This window comes from Chelonia mydas, chromosome 9 (genome assembly GCF_015237465.2).
Source record: "Chelonia mydas isolate rCheMyd1 chromosome 9, rCheMyd1.pri.v2, whole genome shotgun sequence".
Lineage (NCBI taxonomy): Eukaryota > Metazoa > Chordata > Testudines > Cheloniidae > Chelonia > Chelonia mydas.
In genome coordinates, this window is record NC_057855.1 from 60,135,105 (window position 1) to 60,160,303 (window position 25,199).

The following is a 25,199-nucleotide window of genomic DNA, read 5'->3' on the forward strand; positions in this document are numbered from 1 at the left end:
TGCACAGGCCACACTGAAGACCCAGCTGGACCCTGTGAATAGGAGTCTGGTTTGTCATTGCATTGGGTACAGCGGAAATAACATTTGATTCTGGTTAGAGTGGGATAAGGTACTATGACGCCCTCAGTTCCTATTGCCATCTCTAGGGGGTGCCAAGAAAGACTAGTGTTCACCCAAAGCATCAAAATGGCCTAAGTCTCACGGAGAGTTGGCTCTTTTTAGCCTCCTAAGGCTCAGAAGGGCTCGTGAGTCCCCAATGAGTGCAAGGCTGGAGGGTTGGGGTGGCCCCCAATTGTTCACAAAAGGGGCGAATGATCTAACTAGGAACTTATATGGCCTCCCTCAGCACAGTATCGGAGTGCTTCACAGATATTAGTGAACTTACACCACTTGTGAGGTGAATATATGATCCACTTTTACAGATGGGGAAACTGAGGCACCAAATAAATAAGGAAAAATTAGCAGCCACCTCCATGTATTCTAGTGTCAGTGACCTGGCACGATAGGAAGCATAGGAAGCCTGTGGCAGGAGTCGGTACAGAACCTAGCTCTGAGTGCAAGCCCAATGCCTTGACCATCCTTTTTCTTCCTGCAGTTCCCGTCTTTCCCTACACACACGTCATCACATGCAACTCTCTGTTAGACAGTCTCACCTGTGTGTCTCAGAGTGCTTTGCAGACGCAGGAGTAGCCCATTTGTACAGTTTAGCTGAACACACACTTTTGGCCTAAGCAATGCTGCCTCTCCGAAAGCTAAGCGGACAATAGTTTGTTCTGATATGAGGGACCTGAACTCTATTTGTAGCTCTGCCTGAAGTGATACTCTGGCACCTGTGTCAAGCCCCTGACCTACCAATGTTAAGGTTGATCTGACTTTTGGGGGAAGACTTTAAAAAGAAGTTTCATTGCCACTTTAACTGAACTGGAAAGACAGAAATTACCTGATATGGAACCACAACATTCCCAACATGGTTTGACAGCACGATTTGACACGGAACGTTCAGCTCTACACCACAGACTCTCTTACCACTTGGGCTAAATGTACTCTACAAGTGCATTACATAACTATTTGCTAGACCGCAGTAGAAGGCTGAGATTCCAGACCCCTAAACCTGACTTTGGAAGAAAAGGGTGGTCTGCGGTTAGACAGACAGACTAGCCAAGCACAGATTTGGCACATTCAGTCCAAAAGGCAGTGAGGCTGAAACATCAGTCTGCCGCACTAGACCTGGGTCCTTGCGCTAAACTGATTACATTGACCATGCCTGGACAGAGAAGCCATCAGGGTTTGTAGTCTTGAAAGTTTCACACCAACTGGATGGGTCAAGGGGATAAGCAGCAGTGCTTCAAACCTGACCCACACAGCCAGTGTCAATTCAAGCCCCAAGTTGGGCAAAAGGTTCGAGGACATATTACTAAAAACTCTCTGGCAAGGTTTTTGTTTGTTTTGGGGGGGCACGTAATCAAAGTGTTTTTGTGAAAAAAATTAAATGTGAATGCTTGCTGGGAGGGGAGTGACTTTAGGGGCCAGAGGAGTGGGAGGGAATGGGGTAAGAGGCATATGGGGCTGAAATGAGGGGAAAAAATAAGGATAGGTGGTAAGGGAGGTAAAGAGGGGTTGGGGAGGGACATGGGGAGGGGACAAGGGATTAAGTGGCAGGGGAACTGGGGGAGAATAGGGGCAAGGGGTGCTTCAGCCCCACATTCTCTACAGTGTGCAAGCCAAAATCTGGGGCTCCGAAGTCTTTGTGTATATGCCAGGATCTGGGGTGGCCCTGCCATCTTTGGGTTCTGACCCACCCCCATGGCCGCCCTTCATGTGCGCTGGTTCTGGAGGGGCTTGCCTTTTTGGACTGGACTGGTCTGAACTCTCTCCATACCCCCATGTGAGCTGGGATCTGGGGAAGCCCTACCCTGCTGGGTGGGGAGCTGAGGTCAGACATATTTGGAACATGCACAAGCACAGAGTTTCTCAACCTGTGGGTTGGGACCCATAATTGGGTCACCAGAATGTTTTAAAGGGTGGCATGGCAGCTACTGTCCCATGGATCTGGCTGGGCTCGCCTCCCTGCTCCAGACACTGCAACCTTTGGGGTCCCAGCACCACTCAGGTTTGGCCCTGCCACCATGATGACGGAAGTGCAGGTAGGCTGGATTTCAGTGAGTGGCCCTGCAATCTCATGGGCCACGTCACAACTCCACTCACAAATATTTGGTCCAGTCGGAGAGGGGTGGAACCTAGCGATGCAGCAACCCTAGAGGTTGCAACTCCCGGAGCAGAGACATAAGCCCAGCCAGGAGCTGCCAATGTTGGGTGAGTGCCGGGCAGGACCCAACCCCGCCAGTGGGGCAGGACCCAAGCGAAACCACTCTAGGGCCTCCAACCCCAGACTATTTACTGGGTCAAGACAGGCTGTAAACATTTACAAATGGGTCCTGACCCCTACAAGTCTGAGAATCACTGCTGGGGTGAGGAGTTAAGAATGGAGCAGTTCACGCATCTCAGAGCTACTGTTTCAGGCTATAGGGAGTGTTCTCATTCAGCTGAGACCATCACATTTAGGTGAATGGGCTATGTCACATCTCTGAGACTCCTATGCTTTCAGGATTATCCTGGGCTGGGGCTTTGACTATAACAAAGCAGTTGCTGATTAATTTCATAAATATTATAGCAGAACAACCTCTCTGCTTCAGTTAAGGTGGTGGGATCTTTCTGTTTAAAGGAACTTTTTCTAAGTGTTCTAAAATCTGCATGCTTACCTGGCTATTCTTGAAATTTGCTGTGCTTTGTGGTGGTGCAGGGTAGGCTTAGTGATCCAAATCGGAGGTCATTTGAGCAAGAGGTACCTATGATACAGCCCCCCCCCCAAACCCTCACTGCCCCAAAACAGCTTTTCTTGAAGTTCATAGATTCCACCAACTTTTTTGTGCACATAGCTTCTAAAATGCTAATGGCTTAATGGGCTGGGAAGGAGAGGCTGAACTGGACGAGAGAGTGAGTCTTCTCTCACATGCTTAAAAGTTACTGTAACCACCAGTAATGAAACTGTCAAGTTCTTAGGACACACACCCCATGCCTGAGATTTCCCACAGACTCGGTTATCAACTACACACTCCAAAAGCACAACCACTATCCCCATCCCACTACAACTAGGGCTTGATATCTACAATTAAAAGCTAGGCTGAGATAGCTACATTGGGGAGGGGTGGGACACACCACACCCCTGGCCCTGACACACAGTCTATGCCACAAGCTAGGTCCGCATAGCTGCTTACATCGACCTAGATAACTTCATTCAACACTGTTGGAAAAACCCCTTCCAGCGGTATAGGCTGCATCTATGCTAAGGGGTTAGGGCAGCATAGCAATGCCAGTATAGTCTCCATAGTGTAGCCATACACCCGGGAGATTAGGGGGCACTTAAGAATCACATAGCAGCAGTGTGACTTAGTGGAAAGAACATTGGACTGGGACTCCTAAAACCTGGGCTCTATTCCCAGCTTTGACACTGGCTGTCAGGAAGCAGGGCCTGCAGCAGCGCCAGTCACCAGGCAACCCAAGGAGGGCAGCTGGCCTGTAGTAGGCTGCCCGATTGGTGGGAAGAGTCAGCAGACCAGCTCTTAAGCCCAGCAGCAGCAGCAATTTGGCGGGTGCTCAAAGCATTCCTCCACAACTGCAAAAGCTCCTGTGCCAGCTTGTTCCCAGTCCAGCTCCTGCCTAGTTCCAGCCCTGCTCCTGCCCCATGCCAGGTAACCTGGCTCTGATATCTGGCATCCACTGGTGATCAGGCACAGTATACTTTGACTCCCCGTCTTGCTGATAATCCTGTTTGCCAAGAGCCAAGCTGGGACCAGCAACCCTTTGCAGTTTACACAATCCTCCAAAGAATTCAGAGACACAAAGACAATATAAAGGGAATCCTAGCAAACCTGTTAAATATCAACATTATGTTGACAGCTTTGACAATAAAAAAAACCTGACACTCTACCACCCCATTGCAGCTACATCTACCCCATTGACCTCTAGCCAGGAGCAGAGGTTCCCTGGGTGCATTCACTCCCTCTCCAAACTCAAACTTACTGTCACTCGTGGAGCGATCTGCAGGAAAACTTGCAAAAGAGATCCATTCACTCTTCCACAACCCCAGCGGGGGCCTCAAACTTCTTTGTGGTGAAGACACCTCCCTCCAGCTTTGTGTGGGTTACAGAGCTCTGAACAAGATTACAATCCCAAAACCTATACTCCTGACCACTTATTAATGAACTGTTCTAAAGACTCTGTTCTTCACAGATGAACCTCTGTGGAGCTTATAACCTGGTAAAGGAGAAGATGATGAATGGACCAGGTATGACCACCTGGAATATTCAGTTATGCCGTTTGGGTTGTGTAATGCCCTGGCGACCTTCCATCATTTCCTAAATGACATCTTTTGGGACATGCTGGATCAACTTGTTGTCATTTAGCTGGATGATGTCCCCATTTTCGCTGCATCTCCACAATCATCATGTTTGCATGGTCTTGGAGAGACTTTGCCAAAACCATACCTATGTGACGCTTAAGAAATACAAGTCTGATAAGGACACAGTGGAATGCATGGGTTATCTCATCATGCCTGAGGGACTCACCATGGACCCACATAAAGTGGCTGCAATATCCGACTGGGCCTCATCCAAGGATGTACATGGGGTGCAGCAATTCCTGGGATTTGCCAGTTTCTACAGGCGAGTCTCTAACCTGGTTGCACCCATAATGATACCCCTGCAAAAGGGGGACCAGTTCACCCGGTGCACAGTAGCTCAGTCAGCCTCTGACTGGCTGAAGACTATGTTCACCTCAGCATCAATCCTGATTCACCCAGATCCAACCAAACCATTTAGGATCGAAGCAGAAGCCTCAAATTTTGCCATTGGTTCAGTTTTATCTATCATGAGGGCCCCCACAACCAACTCCACCCCTGAGACTTTTATTCTTGGAAGCTAACCCCAGGAGGAAAAAAAATTATGACATTTGGGACCAGGAGCTACTGGCTATCAAGATGACTTTCAAGGAATGGAGTTACCTACTACAGGGAGCCCAATTCCCAGTCCAAACTCCTGACAGCTCACAAGAACCTGGAATGCCTATAAACTACTAAACACCTTCACCAACACCAGACTTGCTCGCTTTGACTTTGCGGTAACCTTTCGCCCAGGAACAAGAAACAGGACGGCAGATGCTCTATCCCACAAAGAGAAAGATCTCAAACCTGGTGAAGAACCCTCTTCCACTATGCTCAAGGTGTCCAACTTTGTCAACTGGATGATCAACAGCACTCTGACATCCTCCTTCCATTCCCTGACGACCCATTCGCAACCCAGATCCGCCAGACCCTGAATTATGCAGGTACCAGACCTAACGCCAAGTTCCAACAACAGAACTGCCCCCTCTGTCGCAACTGTTGTATTTATGTTCTGGAGGGACAACCCAGGCTTCAGGTAGGGAAGCCATACTATGATTTGCCACTTGTGAGCCATTTTGGCCAATTCTAGACCTGGAATCTGATCTCAAGTTGTTTCTAGTGGCCAGGCCAATGATCTTACATGAAGGATTATATAAAAAGTCCTGCAACCTCTGTGCCTGTACCAAGACTGCACCAACAAAACCCCATGGTCCCCATGGACTTCACTGTAGAATTGCCACACTCCCAGGGACATACAGTAATCCTGGTTGCCACTGACCTCCTACTAAAGATGGCACACTTTCATTCCATACCATTACTGTTCCTACCACATAGGAGACGGCTTGGCTCTTCCTGGAAAATGTCTTCTGCAACCACAGGTTACCAGCAGATATTGTATAGGACTGGGAACCCCAGTTCATTTCCTGATTCTTGGTGGAATTCTGACTTTTTGGTATTGAATCCCTTGCCTCATCCACTTATCACCCACAGACTCATGGGCAAACAGAGAGAGTCAAATCTTGGCACAGTATCCTTGCTGCTTTCTGAGTTACCACCAGGACAACTAGTTCCCCCTACCATGCTACACCAAATTTGCTTGTTAACAATGAAATCCACACCTCAGTCCAACACAGCCCATTCTTTGCAAACTATGGCTTTCACCCCTGCTTCCACTCAGACTTAATGGTAAGTTCCCCAGTACCAGCTGCCGTGAACTAGCCTCCATCCTATACCAAGTGACCTATACCAGGAGATCAAGGAATACTTTCAGTCCACCAATGAAGCCTATAAACACCAGGCAGACCAAAACTGTTAGGTTGGCCCCAATCTGGCCATAGGGGACAAGATATGGTTCTCTGCCCATCTGCCAAACTAGACTACCAATACCTGGACCCTTTAAAATATTAAAGAATGGGTAAACCCAAAAGCCTTCAGGTTACAGCTGCCAGAGTCCTTGAAAATCTACCCCTTTCACATCTTACCTGTTAAAGCTTTAAAATGGGATCCTATACCCAAACTGATTAACTCACCCCACACAGATCTGCAGACAGCAGGAGTACTTGGTCCACCAAATCCTTGACTCCTGGCGAGTTAGGGGAAGCCTCCACTAACTGGTGGACTGGGGAGACTATGGTCCAGGCAAACAGTCTTGGGAGCTGGGAGGGAATATCCATGCCCTGGACATATTTGAGAATTCCACTAGCAGTACCACGAGAAACTGGGTCACGAGGCCCCTAGGAGGCACCCTTCGGTGGGGGGAGTACTGTCACGAATCAGGTCCTGCAGCAGAGCCAGTCTCTGGGCAACCTAACAAGTGCAGCTAGCCTGTAGTAGGCTGCCTGACTGTCTACACTGCCTGATTGGGTGGAAGTCAGCAAACCAGCTCTCAAGCTCAGAAGCAGTTTGGCAGGTGCCACAAGGACTCCTTGTTGTTTTCACCCATGGCTATGACAGTTCCTGTGCCTGCTTGTTCCCAGCCTTGCTCCCACCTTGTTCCAGCCCTCTTCCTGCACCCGACACAGCCCTGCCCCCAGCCTTGCCTCACTCCGGGTTACCGGCTCTAACCCTGGGCTCAGATTCCTGACTTCATCTCTGACTCTTGGCTCTGACCCCAGCTGCGATCCTGGGCTCTGATTCCTGGCTACCAACTCCTGATCCAACCTCTAGGCACAACCACCCAAGTCCCAGTCTCAGACACTGGCCTGCTGGATGATTTTGGCCAAGTCATTTCATCTCTCTGTGTCTCAGTTCATACATTTCTATAATGAAAATAATGATGTTTCCCTCCTTAATGCTACTAGCACTAAGTAAGATCTAGGTATTATCATCACCTGGCCACAGAAACATCTGGGCTGCACTCCTACATGATAACTACAGCTGCCTACATGACCACTACCTCCACCCAACCCTTCTCTTTGTTAAAAAAAAATTAGGAAATTAAATGGCAAAATAATTTGTTAATGCAGAGTGAAGGTTGCCCAGTGATAGCTCATGCCCTTCCAGAATATCTAGGTCAGTAAAACTCAAACTTATGAAAACCAGGAAGTACAGAGTCAAGGTGCAACCCTTAACTCTACCCTCTTTGAACAATGTCTCAATAAGCCCAGAACACACACACTCACACTCTGCCTTTGCCCTGTACTGAACAGGAGCTTCCTACACTCATACACTTAGTAGATGCGGGGGTCTTTTCATGGAGTAGCCTAAATTATACAACTCCTTCAAATCCTTTACCCTTATGCACATACCATCACACATTGAAATTTCACTTGCTATCATTAAACCCATGGGCCACATATGTTCCCACTAACTGCTGACACCCCCATGGCAAGAAGGCCTGTGCCCTGCTACTGACACAGTGCTGATATGAGACATCCTGGATCTCTCATGGTACAGATGCACCTCTTTCCTTCTGTCACACACACACAGGGGGTCAAGGAGAGGGGCTCAAATATACCCACATAGGGCCACAGACATCCAAATCACCTCATACCACAATCACACCTCTTCCAAGCTGCTCCAACTAATTTCTCTACCATTCAATGCAGCTACACGTGAAGGCAGCTGGAGATCATGCAGCTAGTGGCTATCGCCAATTCCAGGAGGGCAGAGTTGCATGGAACTTTACCGTAACTCTAAAAAGAAAAGGAGTACTTGTGGCACCTTAGAGACTAACCAGTTTATTTGAGCATGAGCTTTCGTGAGCTACAGCTCACTTCATCGGATGCATCGGATTGCTATGCATCCGATGAAGTGAGCTGTAGCTCACGAAAGCTCATGCTCAAATAAACTGGTTAGTCTCTAAGGTGCCACAAGTACTCCTTTTCTTTTTACGAATACAGACTAACACGGCTGTTACTCTGAAACCTACCGTAACTCTGTATTTCCTTGTTTTCACAATGCTTTTTTCAACTTTGAATAACCAGTCACTGAACTGAACTAGTTGAATAAACTGAAATGAAGGAAGCGTTCTCTGCACCTGCAGAAGAGACTACTCCTGTCAAAAGCTGGTTTAGCACTTCAGCAAACTCTAGTTTTCAGGTGCTCAGCCAGTAACTTCCACTAATTCAGTGCTTTGACTTTCTCTAAAACTTCAGCAGTAAACATGTACTGCTTGATTTATTAAAATTTTACTTAAATGATTTTAATAGATTATAGTAAGCTTGACTTAACATAGGAGACAACTTTTTAAAATGTATGTAAATTTAAAAATATGATTTAAATAAAAACATTTTTTTAAAAACAAGGATATCCACCCTCTCTATAAACATCCAGTCCCTCTCTGAATCTTACTAAGCTCTTGGCCTTAATGACCTCCTGTAGCAGTGAGTGCCCAGTCTAATCACACAGCATGGGACAAAGTCTTTCCTTTTATCAGTTTTGAGCTTGTCACCTTTCAGTTATTTAACATCCCTTTATTCTTGTGCTATGAGACAGGGAGAGCAAACTTTCAGATATCTCTTCTCATGAGTTTTTCCAGAACCCATCTCATTCTCATCACTCTTCTCTGAACCCCGGCTAGTTCTGCAGTCTCCTTGTTGAGATGGGGTGACCAGCGCTGCTTATAGTAATCCAGATGAGGGTCCACCATTAATTTATAACCACTCTATAATATCTGTATTACTTTTCATCCCATCCCTCGTGCCTCCTAACAGCTTGTTTGTTGTTTTGACCACAGCTGCACATTCAGCAGAAGTCTCCACAATGATGGCCAGATCCCTTTCCCAAGCCGATACAGTTAATTTAGAACCATGTAAGATGTGAGAGTTCAAAACCACCAAGCAGAGTTTTGAACTTGAAAAGGGAGAAGTGCTAGAGATTCCATGAAGTCCTCTAGGGACTTTGCTTCTGATTTTACATGGAAGGCGCTCAGATACTACAATGACGCACAGAAGTATAAAACAGACATTCTTCCCTCCCATATGCATTACTTTTCACTTATCAATGGTTAACTTCACTTGCCATCGTGTTGCTCTTTCCCCTACCTTGGTTAGGTCCCTCTGAAGTTCCTCAAAGTCCTCTCTGGACTTGACTAACCTGAGTAACTTTAGAGTGGTAGCTGTGTTAGTCTGTATCAGCAAAAAGAACGAGGAGTACTTTAGAGACTAACAAATTTATTTGAGCATAGCTTTTGTGGGCTAAAACCCACTTCATCGGATGTATGCAGTGGAAAATACAGAAGGAAGACACACAAACACACACACACACCCCACGAAAAAATGGGTGTTGCCATACCCACTAGAACGAGAGTGATCAGTTAAGCTGAGCTGCTATCATCAGGAGAAAAAAAAACCTTTTGTAGTGATCATCAGGATGGCCCACTTCCAACAGTTGACAAGAAGGTGTGAGTAACGGGTGGGGTAACGGGTGGGGGGGGGGGGGAATAAGCATGGGGAAATAGTTTTACTGTGGGTAATGACCCATCCACTCCCAGTCTTTATTCAAGCCTGATGTAATGGTGTCCAGTTTGCAAATTAATTCCAATTCAGCAGTCTCTCGTTGGAGTCTGTTTTTGAAGTTTTTGTTGTTGTTGTATTGTGTCTTTTAGGTCTGTAATCGAGTGACCAGGGAGATCGAAGTGTTCTCCGGCTGGTTTTTGAATGTTATAATTCTTGACGTCTGATTTGTGTCCATTTATTCTTTTACGTAGAGGCTGACCGGACAGCCTCTACGTAAAAGAATAAATGGACACAAATCAGACGTCAAGAATTATAACATTCAAAAACCAGCCGGAGAACACTTCGATCTCCCTGGTCACTCGATTACAGACCTAAAAGACACAATACAACAACAACAAAAACTTCAAAAACAGACTCCAACGAGAGACTGCTGAATTGGAATTAATTTGCAAACTGGACACCATTACATCAGGCTTGAATAAAGACTGGGAGTGGATGGGTCATTACCCACAGTAAAACTATTTCCCCATGCTTATTCCCCCCCCCCCCCACCCGTTACTCACACCTTCTTGTCAACTGTTGGAAGTGGGCCATCCTGATGATCACTACAAAAGGTTTTTTTTTCTCCTGATGATAGCAGCTCAGCTTAACTGATCACTCTCGTTCTAGTGGGTATGGCAACACCCATTTTTTCATGGGGGGTGTGTGTGTGTGTGTTTGTGTGTCTTCCTTCTGTATTTTCCACTGCATACATCCGATGAAGTGGGTTTTAGCCCACAAAAGCTTATGCTCAAATAAATTTGTTAGTCTCTAAAGTGCCACAAGTACTCCTCGTTCTTTTTGCTGAGTAACTTTGTGTCATCTGCAAATTTTGCTACCTCACCGCTCACCCACTGCTTTCCAGATCGTAAATATATTAAACATAGGCTGTAGTATGGAAACTCAAGGCCCCGCTGCTAACCTTTTGCCCTGATGAAAGTTGGCCATTTATTCCTACTCTTTACTTGCTGTCTCCCAGATCGTTTTTGACCCATGACAATAGGTGATGTGTCTGCCAGAGTGACCTGTGCTTCTACCATGGCTACCAGCTCCAAATAGCCTATACTGTTGCCATCTAGTGGTTTATTGCTTGAACTGTTTTCCTGAATAAGAGGAAAGGCAGAGAAGGTCTTTAGTATTTGTATGTTACTATCTGTCCCTACTGTCTAAGAGTCCCTTAGAAAGCACTGGAGGGATTCCTAGCTGGTCTGCAATTTGTTTAGACACCTGTTTACTGGCTAGTTGCTGGATTTATATTTTCTCTATTTAGCCAAGCCACCATCTTATTTTGGATTCCCAAAAAGTGACAGCTTGCACAGATGATAGGCTGGTTTCTGCGTCATGAAGCCATATCAAGGTTTCTATTGAGAATATGGTTCTCATCCCTTGTTGATGCGTGAGCTCTAGAATCGCTAATTCCCCTGCATGATTTCAGTATAGGAATCATGGGTATGTCTAAAGTGCAATCAAGGTGTGATTGGCAGCATGGGTAGACATACCCAAACTAGCTTTAGTCTGTCTAGCTCGGGGTACTGGTAGGTTTGGAGCTGTAGCAGCATAGACTTCAGCACAGACTAGCCACTCAAGTAAGCACCATGGGTCCCAGGCCGGCTTGCGCAGCTCACAATAAAGCCCGTGCTGCTGCAGCATCACTGCTAGTGGTACTTTGCTGAGCGGAAATGCAGTCAGAGCAACAATTGATAGATAAACCACCACAGAAAGGAGATATGATGGAAGAAGCCAAAAGGTAACTACGACATGTGGGACAGAGGTGAATTTGGAGCATGCCCTTCAAAGGCTCCAAAACACCACCTACATAAAAATGCCAAATGAAAGCATTCAGGCACATGGAGAAGTGACGTGCAGAAAGACAGCTACATTTGGAAACAGCTTATTTTAGACCAGATTTTTGTTTGTTGCTTTATAATACTGGTATGATTTCACTTATATCTCATTGATGGGGGTAAGGGAGAATGGAAACAAGTTATATAGACCTCACCTCAGCAGGATATGAATTCACTTTGAAATATACCTTATCCACTCAGCTACGCAATCTAATTATTTCACCGGGGAAATTCAGAGGGATTATTTTGCCCACAGGAGGAAGCCCATAGGTTCCTCCCCCCTCACAATAATGCATGACACATGGAGAATGAAACCAAAACCTCAGTAGAAGAGCCAACAAGCTGAAAGTATGATCCCTAAAGTGATCCACATGCAAACTCCACTTATTGTGGCCTGATTCTGCTACAAAAGTGAGAAGCATTTCATCACATTTTGGTTCACCACAAGCCAAGATCCTATCTATATGCACTTTGAGCCTGAAGCAAATCTCCCCACTGGAGATAGGCCTGTGTATCTGCTCTGGGGGTATGGTCAGATGGGTGCAGGAAGAATGAGAGTGTTTGGTAATGTCAGGGCCATTCCCCCCTCAGGTTTAAAGCAGTACAGCGAGCAATGGGAGAGCTCATCCTCTCATGCAGCCCAGTCACCGTTGCTTCTAATTAAACAGGGCAGAGAGTGCAAGATTCAGAGTATCAGCAAGCAAGAGTGCACTCAGCATTTCCTTTTAACACAGAGCAGACAGAGACACTCTCAGCCAGGTCACCTGGGGAGCAACGCAAGGGAGTATGTGTAATGAAGGGCACCAATACCCACATTACCAACCTCCCCCCGGAGTGACAGACAATATGAACTAGCCGTGTTAGGGTTCTGGTCCTTCAACAGCACCGCCTTGGAGTATTGATGGGGGTGGTATAGTTGCTCAAGTGGGGGTGCCCAGTAGCACCCTAAAAGGGAAGCAGCCTCAGCGCTCTAGCCACTTCCCTCTGGATGCTCAGAAAGCAACTGAGGAGTAGGAAAACAAACAAAAACATGCAGCCAATTCAAGCTGGGCTGCCGGCTTCTCTTCCTTCAGAGGGGACATGGATGGGCTGCACACTGGTTCAAAGCCCGCTGTGTCAGCAACAGAGGAATATGGTACAGCCTCCTTCATCTCAGAGGTCTTGGCCCTCCTCTTAGGCAGGGGGTAGGCTCTGTCCTCTGCCAGGCTTCTCCCTGAAAGCAGGGAGGCCCAGCACTCTGTCCTGCTCTCAGGCTGCATTTACATTACGAGATAGGGGTGTGTATGCATATACATTAGCACATACATTTAGCAAGAGTATAAATAGCAGTGTAGCCATGGTAGCACAAGCAGTGGGAAGCACAGGTCACAACCAGGTTACAACAGTACAACCCAGCCTGAAACGGGTGGGTAAGTACTCAGCATGGCTCAGCCATGCCTTTGCTGCTGCTACACGTGCTACCGTGGCTACACTACTCTTTATACTCAGGCTAATTCAAGCAGCATTAATGTATGTGTACACAAGCAAAGGAATCACATCCCTAGCTCACAGCTTAGACGTACACGCAGAGCTGCTCACTGCTCAGTTGAGCTTCCCCACTCTTGAACTCCTCCATTTTTGACATAACTTGCAGAGCAAGGGGGGCGGGGAGGGGAGGGGAGGAAGAGGGTTGAAGTAGGGCCAAGGTGCTGCTAGCTGGTGTTTAGATCTCCATCACATAAAAAAAATTCAGCATTTCGATTCACCTCGCCAGTCCAGTGGACTATTTGGAAGCTATAGGATTGTAGGGACAAGTACCAGCACTTTATCCTTGGACTGATGTTTTTCATGGTGTTCAACCACCTAAATGGTCTATGATCAGAGAAAAAGGTTCCCCAGCAGACAATACCTCGGGGTCCATGGCCCACTTCACTGCCAAGGCCTTTTTCTCACTGACAGAATAGGTTCTCTCTAGGGTACAGCTTTCGACATATGTAGAGCATAGGTGTTCTCCCTCAACTTCCTGACAAAGAGTTGCCCTTAGCCCTACCTCTGAGGCCTGTGTTTGTAGTATAAAACTCTTTTTGAGAAGTCTAGATTATAAAGAACTGGTTCCTGAGCCATACAATTCTTTAGTGTCTTAAAGACCTTGTCGCAGGCCTCAGACCACTGAACCTTTTTTGAACATCCATCCTTTACAACACGCATGAGCGGAGCTACAACAGTGACAAACACCGCTGACACCATGCCAGTCCCAAGAAGCACCATACTTGTTTATTTGTTGTGGGGCTGGGACAGGCTGCCAAAGCTTGCACCTTGTTGACCAGTGGTTGTACTCGGCCTTCTCCAATAGTATAGCCTAGATATGTGGCGTTGCGGTTCCCCACTTTATATTTTGCTGGGTTTGCCATCACACCTGCATCTGTGAGGGACGAAAGGACTGCTGAGACTGGCCTTACATGGCTAACCCAGTCTTGGCTGTAAAATCATCCTAGTGTGTATTGTCTATATGGCTGCAGAATGTGGTCCATCAGCCTCTGGAAAGTTATTGCTACCCCGTGAAGGTCAAAGGGCAGGGAACTTAACTGATATAAACCAAAGAGCATGGAAAAAGAAGGTCCCTCCCGCCCCCCTCCAGGATCCTGGTGTCCAGGGTATTTGCTAATATCCTTTTGTGAAATCTAAGGCAATTATATATCTGGCAGCTCCCAGACTTTCCAACAGCTCATCTATCCTTGGCATTGTATGTGTGCCGAATTTTGATACTGCACTGATCTTTCAAAAAAATCAATACAGAAACATATTGTGCCTTCTGGCTTTGGCACAAGCACAGTGGGGCTTCTCCATCCACTGTTTGACTCTTCGCAGGGTAAGCATAGCCTATGGTTCATCCCAAATTGTGTCCCACATTTTACAGGGGTGCATCCAGAGAGTCTCCCAGGCACATTGTCATGGTGCCATCTTGATATGGTTGTATGCCACGTTGGCTGGTCCTGGTAAGGATGAGAACACAGTGGGGAATGAGTCAACTAGCTGCTGTACCTCATCTTTTTATCTGGGTTGAAGTATCTCTCCCATCTGTGCAGGTTTAGCTGTTTGGGTCAAGAGTGCCTGGGGTCCTAATTCAGGATCCAAAGGATAACGGGCTATGAAGCCCCTTGAAGACTTTCCAGGCTTTTAAAAAGATTCTGGTGGTATATCTGTGGGTTTTTGTTTTTTTCCTGTCTTTTCTTTGGCTGCTGGACCTTGGGGCCAACCTGTCTCACCACCTCAAATGACCATTGCCATAGGCCTGTAATTTAGATTCTGAGCTAGGCAGCAATAATAGTACCCAATCATTTGGTTTGAACACCACAATCAGGCCCCTCAGTTGTAGGCTTTTTTGGGCCTGCTGGGCATTTAGCAGGTTTTCGTTGGGCAAAAGCAGTGGTGGGCAACCTGCGGACCATCAGGGTAACCTGCTGGCGGGCTCCAGCCGGCGTGCCACAGGTTGCACACCACTTCCCTAAAGACTTAAATTTCTCCTAGCTGGTGAACATACTGTACTATGTTCATTGTCTGTGGTCCTTGCTCTTCCCTCAGCCTTGCTCTTCCTATATAGCCAGCTGTATAGGAGCTTGAAAGATTGGGGTTGGGGAGGGGAAATCAGTGGAGGCTTGGGGCACCTCCTGTATGGCAAACAGAAGTGAGGAAGCAGCTGGTTCCAGAGACTATGACCAGAGGCTACGAATTTCTTCATCTCCTTCAGCATTTGATGAAATTATTTACCAGCTCATCTGTCCGGGGGCTGTATATTAATTTCCTTGTTGACTTGACCTTTAGTAGATTTCACAGCTCTTTCATCAGATTGCACATGAAGTTAGTTCCCTGACTGGTCAGGATCTCCTGTGGAATTGCTATCTGGACAAAGAGTTACATGAGTTCCACCATGATGGTAGCGGCATTTGTAGAGTGCAAGGGGGTGGCTTTGGGATACTAGGTCACGTAGTCGAAGATGACCAGAATGTGCCGATACCCCCACAGCATTCTTGTTCAGGGGTCCCATGAAGCCCATCCCTATTATCTCAAAAGGGTCCTCAACTATTGGGAGCACAACAAGAGGTGCTTTGGGAGAATTCTTTAGGTGCTTTGGAAGAATGGCTAATTGGCATGAGGAACAGTAGTCAGACATCTCTGCATACACTGAGCTAGTAGACCTGGACCACTACCCAACTGATGTTTTTTTCCCCCCTCCCCAAGTGTCCTGCAAAGGGAATTGAATGGGCTACTTGTAAGACTTCTTGTCTTTAACTCCCAGGGGCTAGGAGTTGAGTTCTTACCTCCCATCTGCCCATTTCATTCAAGGCTGTAAATCCATTCATCCCTGACCTCAAAGTGCAGTCACTGCCTTAGCCACTGGGGATGTACCACCAACTCCATTCATCACAGCCCAGCTTAGCATCTGATTAGCTCACTGCTCTTGAACAAAACTGGTGTTTTGGGCCAGAATGTCAGCCTCCAGCAGGAGAGAGTCCCCAGGCTCCTGAGGCTTGGAGAGTTGAAGGTTCCCTGATTTGGCTGGAAGTCCCCTCGCTGGAGTCCTCTTCCTCCCCTATCACCACCAGTTTTGATGGTTCCAAAAGTGCTTCTGTCTGTGAAAGTGAGCTGTTCCATCAGGTAGCCAGCCAGTCAGCCACCCCATTCTTTCAGGATGTCGCCAAACCAACTAATTGGTCCTTCACTAGGATCTGGCTATACCCCAAGTCCACCAGCCCAATGACTGCCTTCCCATCAATCCATACTGGTTCAAACAGGTTGGCAGGGGCCCTTTTCTGCATCTGGATTTCTGCCCTCCAGACTTGACTATAGCTACAGTTGATAAAGAGGCAATCTCGGTGTAGTTGTCCTGGTTGTGCACATGAAAAGCAGACCCTAGGGACTAGACAAGAGGTATATCCCAAGTTGTGGGTGAGGCTTTTCCCAGTGGGGTGGCCCCTTTTTGATGTCCAGGTGCCCCCAATCTTGATCTGCCCATACAGGTTTGGCCCCAAGTTACCCTAGCTTCTTGGGCACCTCCATCCAAGACTTCACTGCTTTACCTATACCCTTCACAGCCCTTGAGGTTAGCCTGGAGTGCCATACTGGAGGGTTATTGCACTTGGGCTGTCCTTCAGTTCAGACTGCACTGGACCTCTGTATTCTGGCTGGTTACCTGCCTGCATCCCTGGAGGGCTATCAGCAGACATATAGTTCTTAATTGTGTTAGCTAACATGGTAATTAATGAGGTAAAAATCCCAGTGAAGATAAGTCAATTTATAGTTTGATTTTACCTCGAGTTAGTTAACTCCTTTTTTCCCTAATGAAGACAATGTTTCCCTAGGCTTTGGCCTCCCTGTGTAACCACAGGAATTGCCAGACTAGAGAGCAATCTAAGCCAGCATCCCACCTCTGAGAAAGGCCATCCTCCAGAGGTAGCTTCAAGGAACCTACACATACAATAAAAAAAAAAAAAAAAAGGATGGACAACTCCAATGGTTGTAAAGAAAAAGAATTCAGCACTCAGAGCATGTGAGACCAAAACCAACAATGGAGCGTTCAACAGAAACCGTCAACGGCTATAGACTGTCCCTCAGAAAGAACAATCAACAGAGCAAACTCTACAGAACAAGAAGTCTCAAGGACTCGAAACCTACCACTGCCAGTTGTTCTAATTAATGGACAGTCCAATGACGAAGTTGTTATGCATTCAGGTAATGTAATTAGAAAACCAGTACAATTTAGAGACACTTAAACTAATCCTTACTGAACTTCAAAGATAGTGTAATAGTGCAAATTTTGTAAATGGTAGGAATGTAGAACTTAAAAGGGGAGATGTGATGGAATGTTAAGACTTATTATATTGTTCAGACAGAAGGTGGTCCTGTGTGTAACACCTTATTAAGCTAGCCTCAGCCATACCTAGCAGAACATTAAAGGTCCTTATAGTGAATGCCCTTAGTATCTCTCTCTGGGAAGGAAGCTCTGTGGCCAGTCCATAGCTGGTACAGAAGCCTGACCTCCTAGTAGCAGCGTTGCAACCTACCGTGTACAAGAAATATATGACAATCATCAAGACCAGCCTCTGCAGCAGGAGAGTTTGCATTCCTTACACATTTTCCTCTAATGTAACTCTGAATATTCTCAATCTATAGGACAGCAAAATTAACAGAAGAATTTGACTAAATGCTTGGCCTCAATGAGTTCCACAGGTTAACAATGTATTGTGTAAAAATCTACATCCTTAACAGTTTTTAAATTACTGCCTATCAATTATGTGGGATGTCCTTTTATTTCTATATTATGAAAAAGGATAAATAAAAGTGCACAATTTATCTTCTCTATCCTATTCATGAGTTTGTATACATCTCATTTCCCCTTTTATTTCTCTCTCTTCTTTATTAAACCGCTCTTTGTTCAGAAGGATTCCCATGCCACCCATCTCTGGACCCCAATTTCTGAATATATTACAATGCCATATCACTCAAAGGGATGGCCTCCAATACTATTTTCAGGATCTCAGTCTATCCCTTTCAGCCTAATATTGCTTTTTTCGCCATCCCTACATGGTGAATGGAGATTTTCACAAAGCTGTCTGCAATGACAATCAGGTCATTGCCTGAGGAGTTACAGTGAACACTTACATTGCTTCAGCACAATTTCAAAAGGACACTTTGGGTAGCCCAAATGCCAGTCTCCTATGTCATTCCAGAGAGAACACTCAGGTCCTCAGAGTGGAAGAATGCAAAGAATTTTTGCAAACGGGGGTGATGTGTCCCCAAGTCATCTGACCAGAGACACAGCAGCATTTGGGATTTAACCAATCCCAAATTGGGGGTCAGGAGGAAAACAAAGACCCGAAAACAGGGAAGTGTTGAAACATTAACCCACAAGTCAGAGGCATTAATCAGAGCCAAGCTGACGGGTTCAGGTTCTGCCCTGGGACAGCCTGTGCAGGACAAAGTTCACAAGGCACTGCTGGCTCAAAAACTGCATCTGACATTTCCCCATTCCAGGGATTCCAAAGGCTTGTTTACCTCCCAGCTAAGATGTGACCAAACAAATGCTTCAGCTGAATGAAATAAACATTCAAAACATACACACCCCTCATTAGAGTGGGTATGGTCAGGAGATACTAGAAAAGCCACTTCCGCCCATGACATTCATCCCCTCTCTTCAAAAACAATCGGTTGTAACACATGGAATTTCCTTCAGAAGCTATGGCATTAAGAGAGAAACTCCAAACTACTGCAGAAAAAGAAAAATGCCCCCAGCATCTCTCCAGAGCACAGGAAAGGTTAACGTTGCTAGACTGCCCTGAGCCTCTCACACAAGAGAAAAGGAGTACTAGTGGCACCTTAGAGACTAACCAATTTATTTGAGCATAAGTTTTCGTGAGCTACAGCTCACTTCATCACTTGCATCCGATGAAGTGAGCTGTAGCTCACGAAAGCTTATGCTCAAATAAATTGGTTAGTCTCTAAGGTGCCACTAGTACTCCTTTTCCTTTTGCGAATACAGACTAACACGGCTGCTACTCTGAAACCTCACACAAGAGAGATTATATCTATAGATATAGATAGAGAGATTTCTCTCTCTCCCCCCCTTGAGAGGTGTGTCTCATGGATTCTCTTGACAGGGAGGGATTGAATGGAGCCCTCCAGAGGCCTTTGCTCACCTGAGTGCATGGAGGGGAGGTAATCACACATCTTACATATTTAAAAGTCAAACGCAAGCTTGGTTCAATCGGCCTCAATACACCATCACCAATAATAATGACTGCCTGCAGACTGTGCGAGGCAGAGTAACATGGCTTGCTCTTCCACTGCTGGCCAGACTCTGCAGGGATCCATCATAATAAGCACTTACACAACAGCAGCACTTTATACACATTCATTCATCCTCACAACACCTTGCAAGGCAGGAAGTCTTAGCCCATTTTACAGGGGAGGAAATGAACAAAGAGAGGTAAGTATCGTTGCCTAGGGACAAGGACTGAGTCAGTGACAGAGCCAATATTAGAACTCAGAAGTCCCGATTCCCAATGTCATGCTTACACTACACCCCTTATACAGAAACAGACAGTGTCAATGAAGCAGAGAAGCCAATTTCACATAGGGTGACTAGATACCAAGTGTGAGAAATCGGGACAGAGATGTGTGTGTGTGGGGGGGGGGGGGGGGGGGCGGGGTGTAATAGGTGCCTATATAAGACAAAGCCCCGAATATCAGAACTATACCTACAAAATTGGGACATCTGGTCACCCTAGTTTCACAGGTCCAAGCTTGTCTATGACCTGACAGTCACTTCATTGCTACTGCTAAGACACATGAGACCTGGCAAATCTCTCTATAGGATGTTCCAGAAAGGCCATTCAACACTGAAGGGGTTTCAGCCATATCCTTTATCTAGATGAGCGAGCCAGGTTCAGATAAAGTTTTGAGGAAGACGTCAAGAAGATACCTAACTGGGGTGACATTTCTAGAAGGCCAGTGAATGAGCAAGCCATAAATGCCTGGGTTACCAGATTGGCAATTTTGTTTGCCAAACACCATACATCATCTGCAGCAAACAAGCAGGTTTTAGAAGTGGCAACAGTTGTTTAGTTTGCAGAAAATGGTCTCAAGAGAGGTCCCCTTCCTCTGCTTTCTAATGCATGTACTGGCCCATCAGCTCAGAGACATCTGGAAAGCCCATCATGTTACCCAGAGTATCATTCAGGACAATCAGATACCTGCCAGCATCACAAATGCCCTAAAGGAGGCAAGGCTTAGCAGAGCTGGTCCCCCAGAAAGCAGCTGTAAATAAGCCTTCAAGAGATGGCAGAGTTGTAACAATCTTGAGACAGTCACAAGCCATTCACAAACTGAGCCCTGTTTCATTAAGTCTCCTTCCCCTGAAGCAGGCCACATAAGATCAACTAACTTTCACTCCATTCACAGTAACCGTGACACAGTACACCACACTGGCCAAAGAGGTGGCACCTCCAGCAACCTTCTTCACACCAGACCAGAGTGCCAGTCCACTCCCAACTTGGGAGAGGAGGGAGAAATGCAATGACAACAAATCAAGGCCATGTCTACACATGAAAGTTACACTGGTTTAACCAAGAGAAATTTTTAAACCAGCAAAACTTTTGTGTCTATACTAATCATAAGAGGACTAGCACAGTAATATGGTGTCATGCACGACCAAAGACACAACCCTGATGAGCCCAAAACCTCACATACTTATTGGTTCTATCTCTCCAATGAATGGTCTCATGTCACAGGTTGAGACTCCCTAAGAGATTTCTAGCTTCCAGAAAGGATTGAGCCAAACCCAGCAGGTTCCCTTCAAAAACTGGATTTTAATCTGGTGAGCTACACCAAAGATCCCAATATACTAGCTAGCCCTAATAAGAACCTGAGGCTGGCAGGAAATTCCTTCTTTCCTTAACCCAAATCCCAACCCACATGCCCCCAGGATGGGGGGGCAAATTCCTTCCCTCACCCTCAAGTTATGGCAATTAGTTCAGCCCCATAAACCCCTCCAAAAGCAGTGATCTCAGCCCACCATGAACTCACTCAAAAGCAAAGAAGAGGGCACAGGTGCCAAGAATTAAGAAGAGTGTCAGGTAGAAGATGCCCTTCTGGCGGGCCATCATGATCCGACCATCGCAACAGAAGGTGTTCCTGCCTGGCAGCTTCTCCCATTTCCGCATCGCCTTCTTCCTCACCACCATCACCGACATGACTGCTCCTTCAGAGGGCGTAGGGCAACCAAGTGAAGTCCAGCTTCTGCTCCACCCTCATTGAAAAACACGGCATCATCAAGAGTCCAGCCACGGCCACTAAAGAGATCAGAGACAAGGACATTACCATGGGCTTGGATGCTATGCAGCAGTGTCCTCCAACAGCACATGGATCAAGGGAGCTGTCCAATTTACAATTAGAGGCACAACATTCTTCCCACCACCTCAAATCCAGCTCCTCCACACACAACCAGCTCTCACAGCTTAAGTCATTCTATGCAGGATATCTGCAGCTAACAGGAGTTGTCAGCTTTGCCTAATGGGGAGAGGACAGCCTTTGTAGCTCTGGAGTTCCGCCTTTATATTCACCCTCATGAGGTCATGGCACACAGCATATCTTTGTAGAGAAATCTTAATATCTTGCACTTTGTCTAGGTACTTATATTGCCCCATCACTAGAATACACGTGTCACACAAACATTAGTGAAGTTATATCCAACATCCCTGGGAGGTAGAGATGTATTATCCCCATTTTGCAAACGGGACTGAGTCACAGACTAATTAAGTGACTTGCCCATGGCCATGCAGGAAATTTGTCACAGAGCCAGGAACAGAACCCAGGTCTCCTGAGTCCAAGTCCCATGCCCCTAAACATCAAACCATCCCTTCTCTCTCTTCCCTCTTTCAGCCATGGAACTCACATTACTTAACAAAGGTCACACATATAGTTAGGCTTTTGCAGATGCAGGATTAGAACGCTGGTCTCCTGACTCCCACCTTCTGGACCCTTGACAGCAGACCACAGTACTTACACTTTACAGTCTGCGATGGGGTTTCCTGGTAACATGGGTCCATTATGGCCCCTCTAAGATGACTCAGACCCTGTATCCCCATGCAACATGTTAGACCTAAATTATGTGTTAGAAAACCCTAGATTCATGCAGCAAAGACCCTCTCCAACTTCTCTTCCCATCACAACTATCCTCCTCAACTGCTAAAGATGCAGGGTGCATAGAGGGAATAAAGACAGGCATGCGCCCCATAGCTAAAGCTACTTTAGTCACAAAGATTTACACAGTGAACTCACAAGGGGTGGAACTGTGGGATTTTCTTTGGTCTATCCATTCTTCCCTCATCTACTGCTTTTCTAATTCTCTGCCAACTACAGCACCCCTGCCACTGCAGACCTCCTGAAGTTTGCAGGAGAGGAGCCTCACATCCAACCACCTTAGAAACATGACCCCTTGGTTTGCAGGGCAGACTGGCGTTGCACCCTGGACACTCTGAGGCAGATTCATACAAATGTACAACTGAGGTTTCTAGTTAATTCAATATGAAAATACAATCAGTATAGCATCCTCCTCCTGTTTCTTAAAAATATATTACTATTTTACATCACCACCAAGTTTTTAGTTTGCAGCATTATTTTGATATTACCAATAAAAACTGCTTTGTAAAACATGTTTGGGGATGCCTCTAGTATGTGGGAGGAGATGCAGCCCTTCATTCCCTGCCTCTTGTGAGAAAGGTCTGAAAGGAGTAACTCTGAGGGTTTGGAACTTCTAGTTTCTCATCTCAATAATAAGCAGTTTCTGCACTAGACTCCTCCCTACCCAAATATCTTTCACTGCAGCAGACAATCTCACTAAGTACATTAAGTGGCAGAAAAATAGTTAACAATGTTTACATTTAAGCTGCCATCACTAGGTTTCAGGTCCATCCCCCACCCAGATAAGGGAAGGGAGCACTTCACACCTCTCCTATAGCATCAGAATAACTGTGGGCTGAGGCAGATGTCACTCGCTCATCTTGGGTGGAGAATTTGTTTTTAAATGAAAGCTAAAGATAGAGCACAATTATGTAGCTACATTACACATGGACTCGGACGTGTGCAAATCCAGGATCTGCACAAAGCCTCTTCAGCAAAGAAAAACAGAGAAAGGGAATAAACAAAAACAGCAAAACAAAAACCACAGATTTGGTGGGTGAGACAACAGAGACAGGAGCTCATGAACAGAGAAGAAGAATGTTATCCCCAGCTCACAAGGAGAGACAACCCACCATCCCACAGGGATCTCTGGACTTTTCTTCTGCACCGCCAGACAGGGCAGTACAGAGGCATCTATAGATACCGTATGCCAGGCAAGCTAGATCCAAAGGAGAGCAGGGAGAGTGGCAGCACACACCTCGGCCCTCGCAGAGCCTTTCACCTGAGAAAAGGAGCACAATAGGTGGGGAGTGGGGAGCGGAGAGTGGGGGTGGGAGCTAAATACCTTCTCCACTGGAACGGGGAACTCCAGGCCTCACACTAATGGCCTCTAAGCCCTGAGCCAAGGAATCCGGGGACTGGGGCTCTGCTGAACCCCGGGCCAGGCTGCTCCGTCTAAGGAGCCAAATCGGAACTCCCAGACCCAGCCACAACCAACTGGGTACACTTGGCTATGACCCCCCCACCCCACACCTCTACCCCCCCCGAGCCAAGACCCCCCACCTTTCCCCTCCCCCCCGAGCCAAGACCGCCCCCACATCTCTCCCCTCCCCCCCTGAGCCGTGATCCCCCGACTCTGCTTCCTCCCAAGCTGTGACCCCCCCCACACCTTTCCCCTCCCCCCGACCCCTCCCACGCCTCTCCCCTCCCCCCCGAGCCGTGACCCCCCCACACCTTTCCCCTCCGCCCCGACCCAAGACCCCTCCCCTCCCCCCAGAGCCGTGATCCCCCGACTCTGCTTCCTCCCGAGCCGTGACCCCCCCCACACCTTTCCCCTCCCCCCGACCCCTCCCACGCCTCTCCCCTCCCCCCGAGCCGTGACCCCCCCACACCGCTTCCCCCCGAGCCGTGATCCCCCCCCCAACACCTTTCCCCTCCCCCCCGACCCAAGACCCCTCCCACGCCTCTCCCCTCCCCCCAGAGCCGTGATCCCCCGACTCTGCTTCCCCCCGAGACTTGACCCCCCCACTTCTCCCCCGCGAGCCGTGACCCGCCCCACGCCTCTCCCCTCCCCCCGGAGCCATGACCCCCGCGACTCCGCTCCTCCCCCGAGCCATGACCCCCCCGAGCCGCGACGCCCCCCGCCTCCCCCTACTCCGCTCCCCAGGAGCCGTGACACCTCCCCAGGCACCAGGAGCCGCCCCACCCGCTGCTGTCCTTCCGGCCCGCTCGGCCCCAGGGTCCCCTCACCTGGCGGCCGGTCACGCTACCGCCTCCGCAAGCCAGGCCAGGCCGAGCCGAGCCGGGCCGGGCCGCTCACTCCCTCCGGCGTCCGGACTCGGGAGAGGCCACCTCGGTGAGGGGGGGCGCGACAGCGGCTACCATTGGCCCGCCTCGACATGTCGCTCCGCCCCCAACCACTGGAACGCATTCCTATTGGCTGAGACATGTGTCACTCTCCCCTCCGACCCGCTCCTACATCACTGGGTCCTAGAGCGAGAAATGCCTGGAGATGGGGGTGCGGCCCAGGGACGAGGGAGCCTGTGTGCGCGGCCTCAGGGATGGGGGAGCCCAGGACACGGGTCCGGGGGTGCGACCTAGGGACTAGGAAATCGGGGGCACGAGCCCAGGGCCCGCACCCCAGGCAGTACAGCAGAGGGATGGGGCCACGGGCCCAGGGGTTCAGGGATGGGGGGCACCGGGCTAGGGGGCACAGGGCCAGGGAGGCACAGCCTAGGGGATGGTGGGGGGCACAGGACTGGGCAGTGCAGCATAGGGCCTGGCAGTAGGGGCCTGGTAGGGTAACCAGATGTCCTGATTTTA

At 47.8% G+C, this 25,199-nt stretch overlaps 1 protein-coding gene across 4 annotated transcripts in view; it reads right to left on the reverse strand.

The window, feature by feature from the left end:
- ZDHHC9 (zinc finger DHHC-type palmitoyltransferase 9) overlaps positions 1-24,781 on the reverse strand; it is a 37,613-nt gene extending 12,832 nt beyond the window's left edge. Inside the window, exons 1-3 of one of the 4 annotated variants that reach the window (XM_043521965.1) lie at positions 24,627-24,757; positions 23,510-23,658; positions 21,282-21,547 (exon numbers count right to left, since the gene is read on the reverse strand). In XM_043521965.1, coding sequence (XP_043377900.1) covers positions 21,282-21,448 — 167 coding nt within the window. In that variant the 5' untranslated portion in view covers positions 21,449-21,547; positions 23,510-23,658; positions 24,627-24,757. Of the gene's footprint in view, positions 1-21,281; positions 21,550-23,509; positions 23,659-24,626 lie in introns of those variants that run through there. The other 3 variants (XM_043521966.1, XM_007063806.4, XM_043521967.1) reach the window with 3 other exon arrangements.
- Positions 24,782-25,199: the final 418 nt, after the last annotated feature.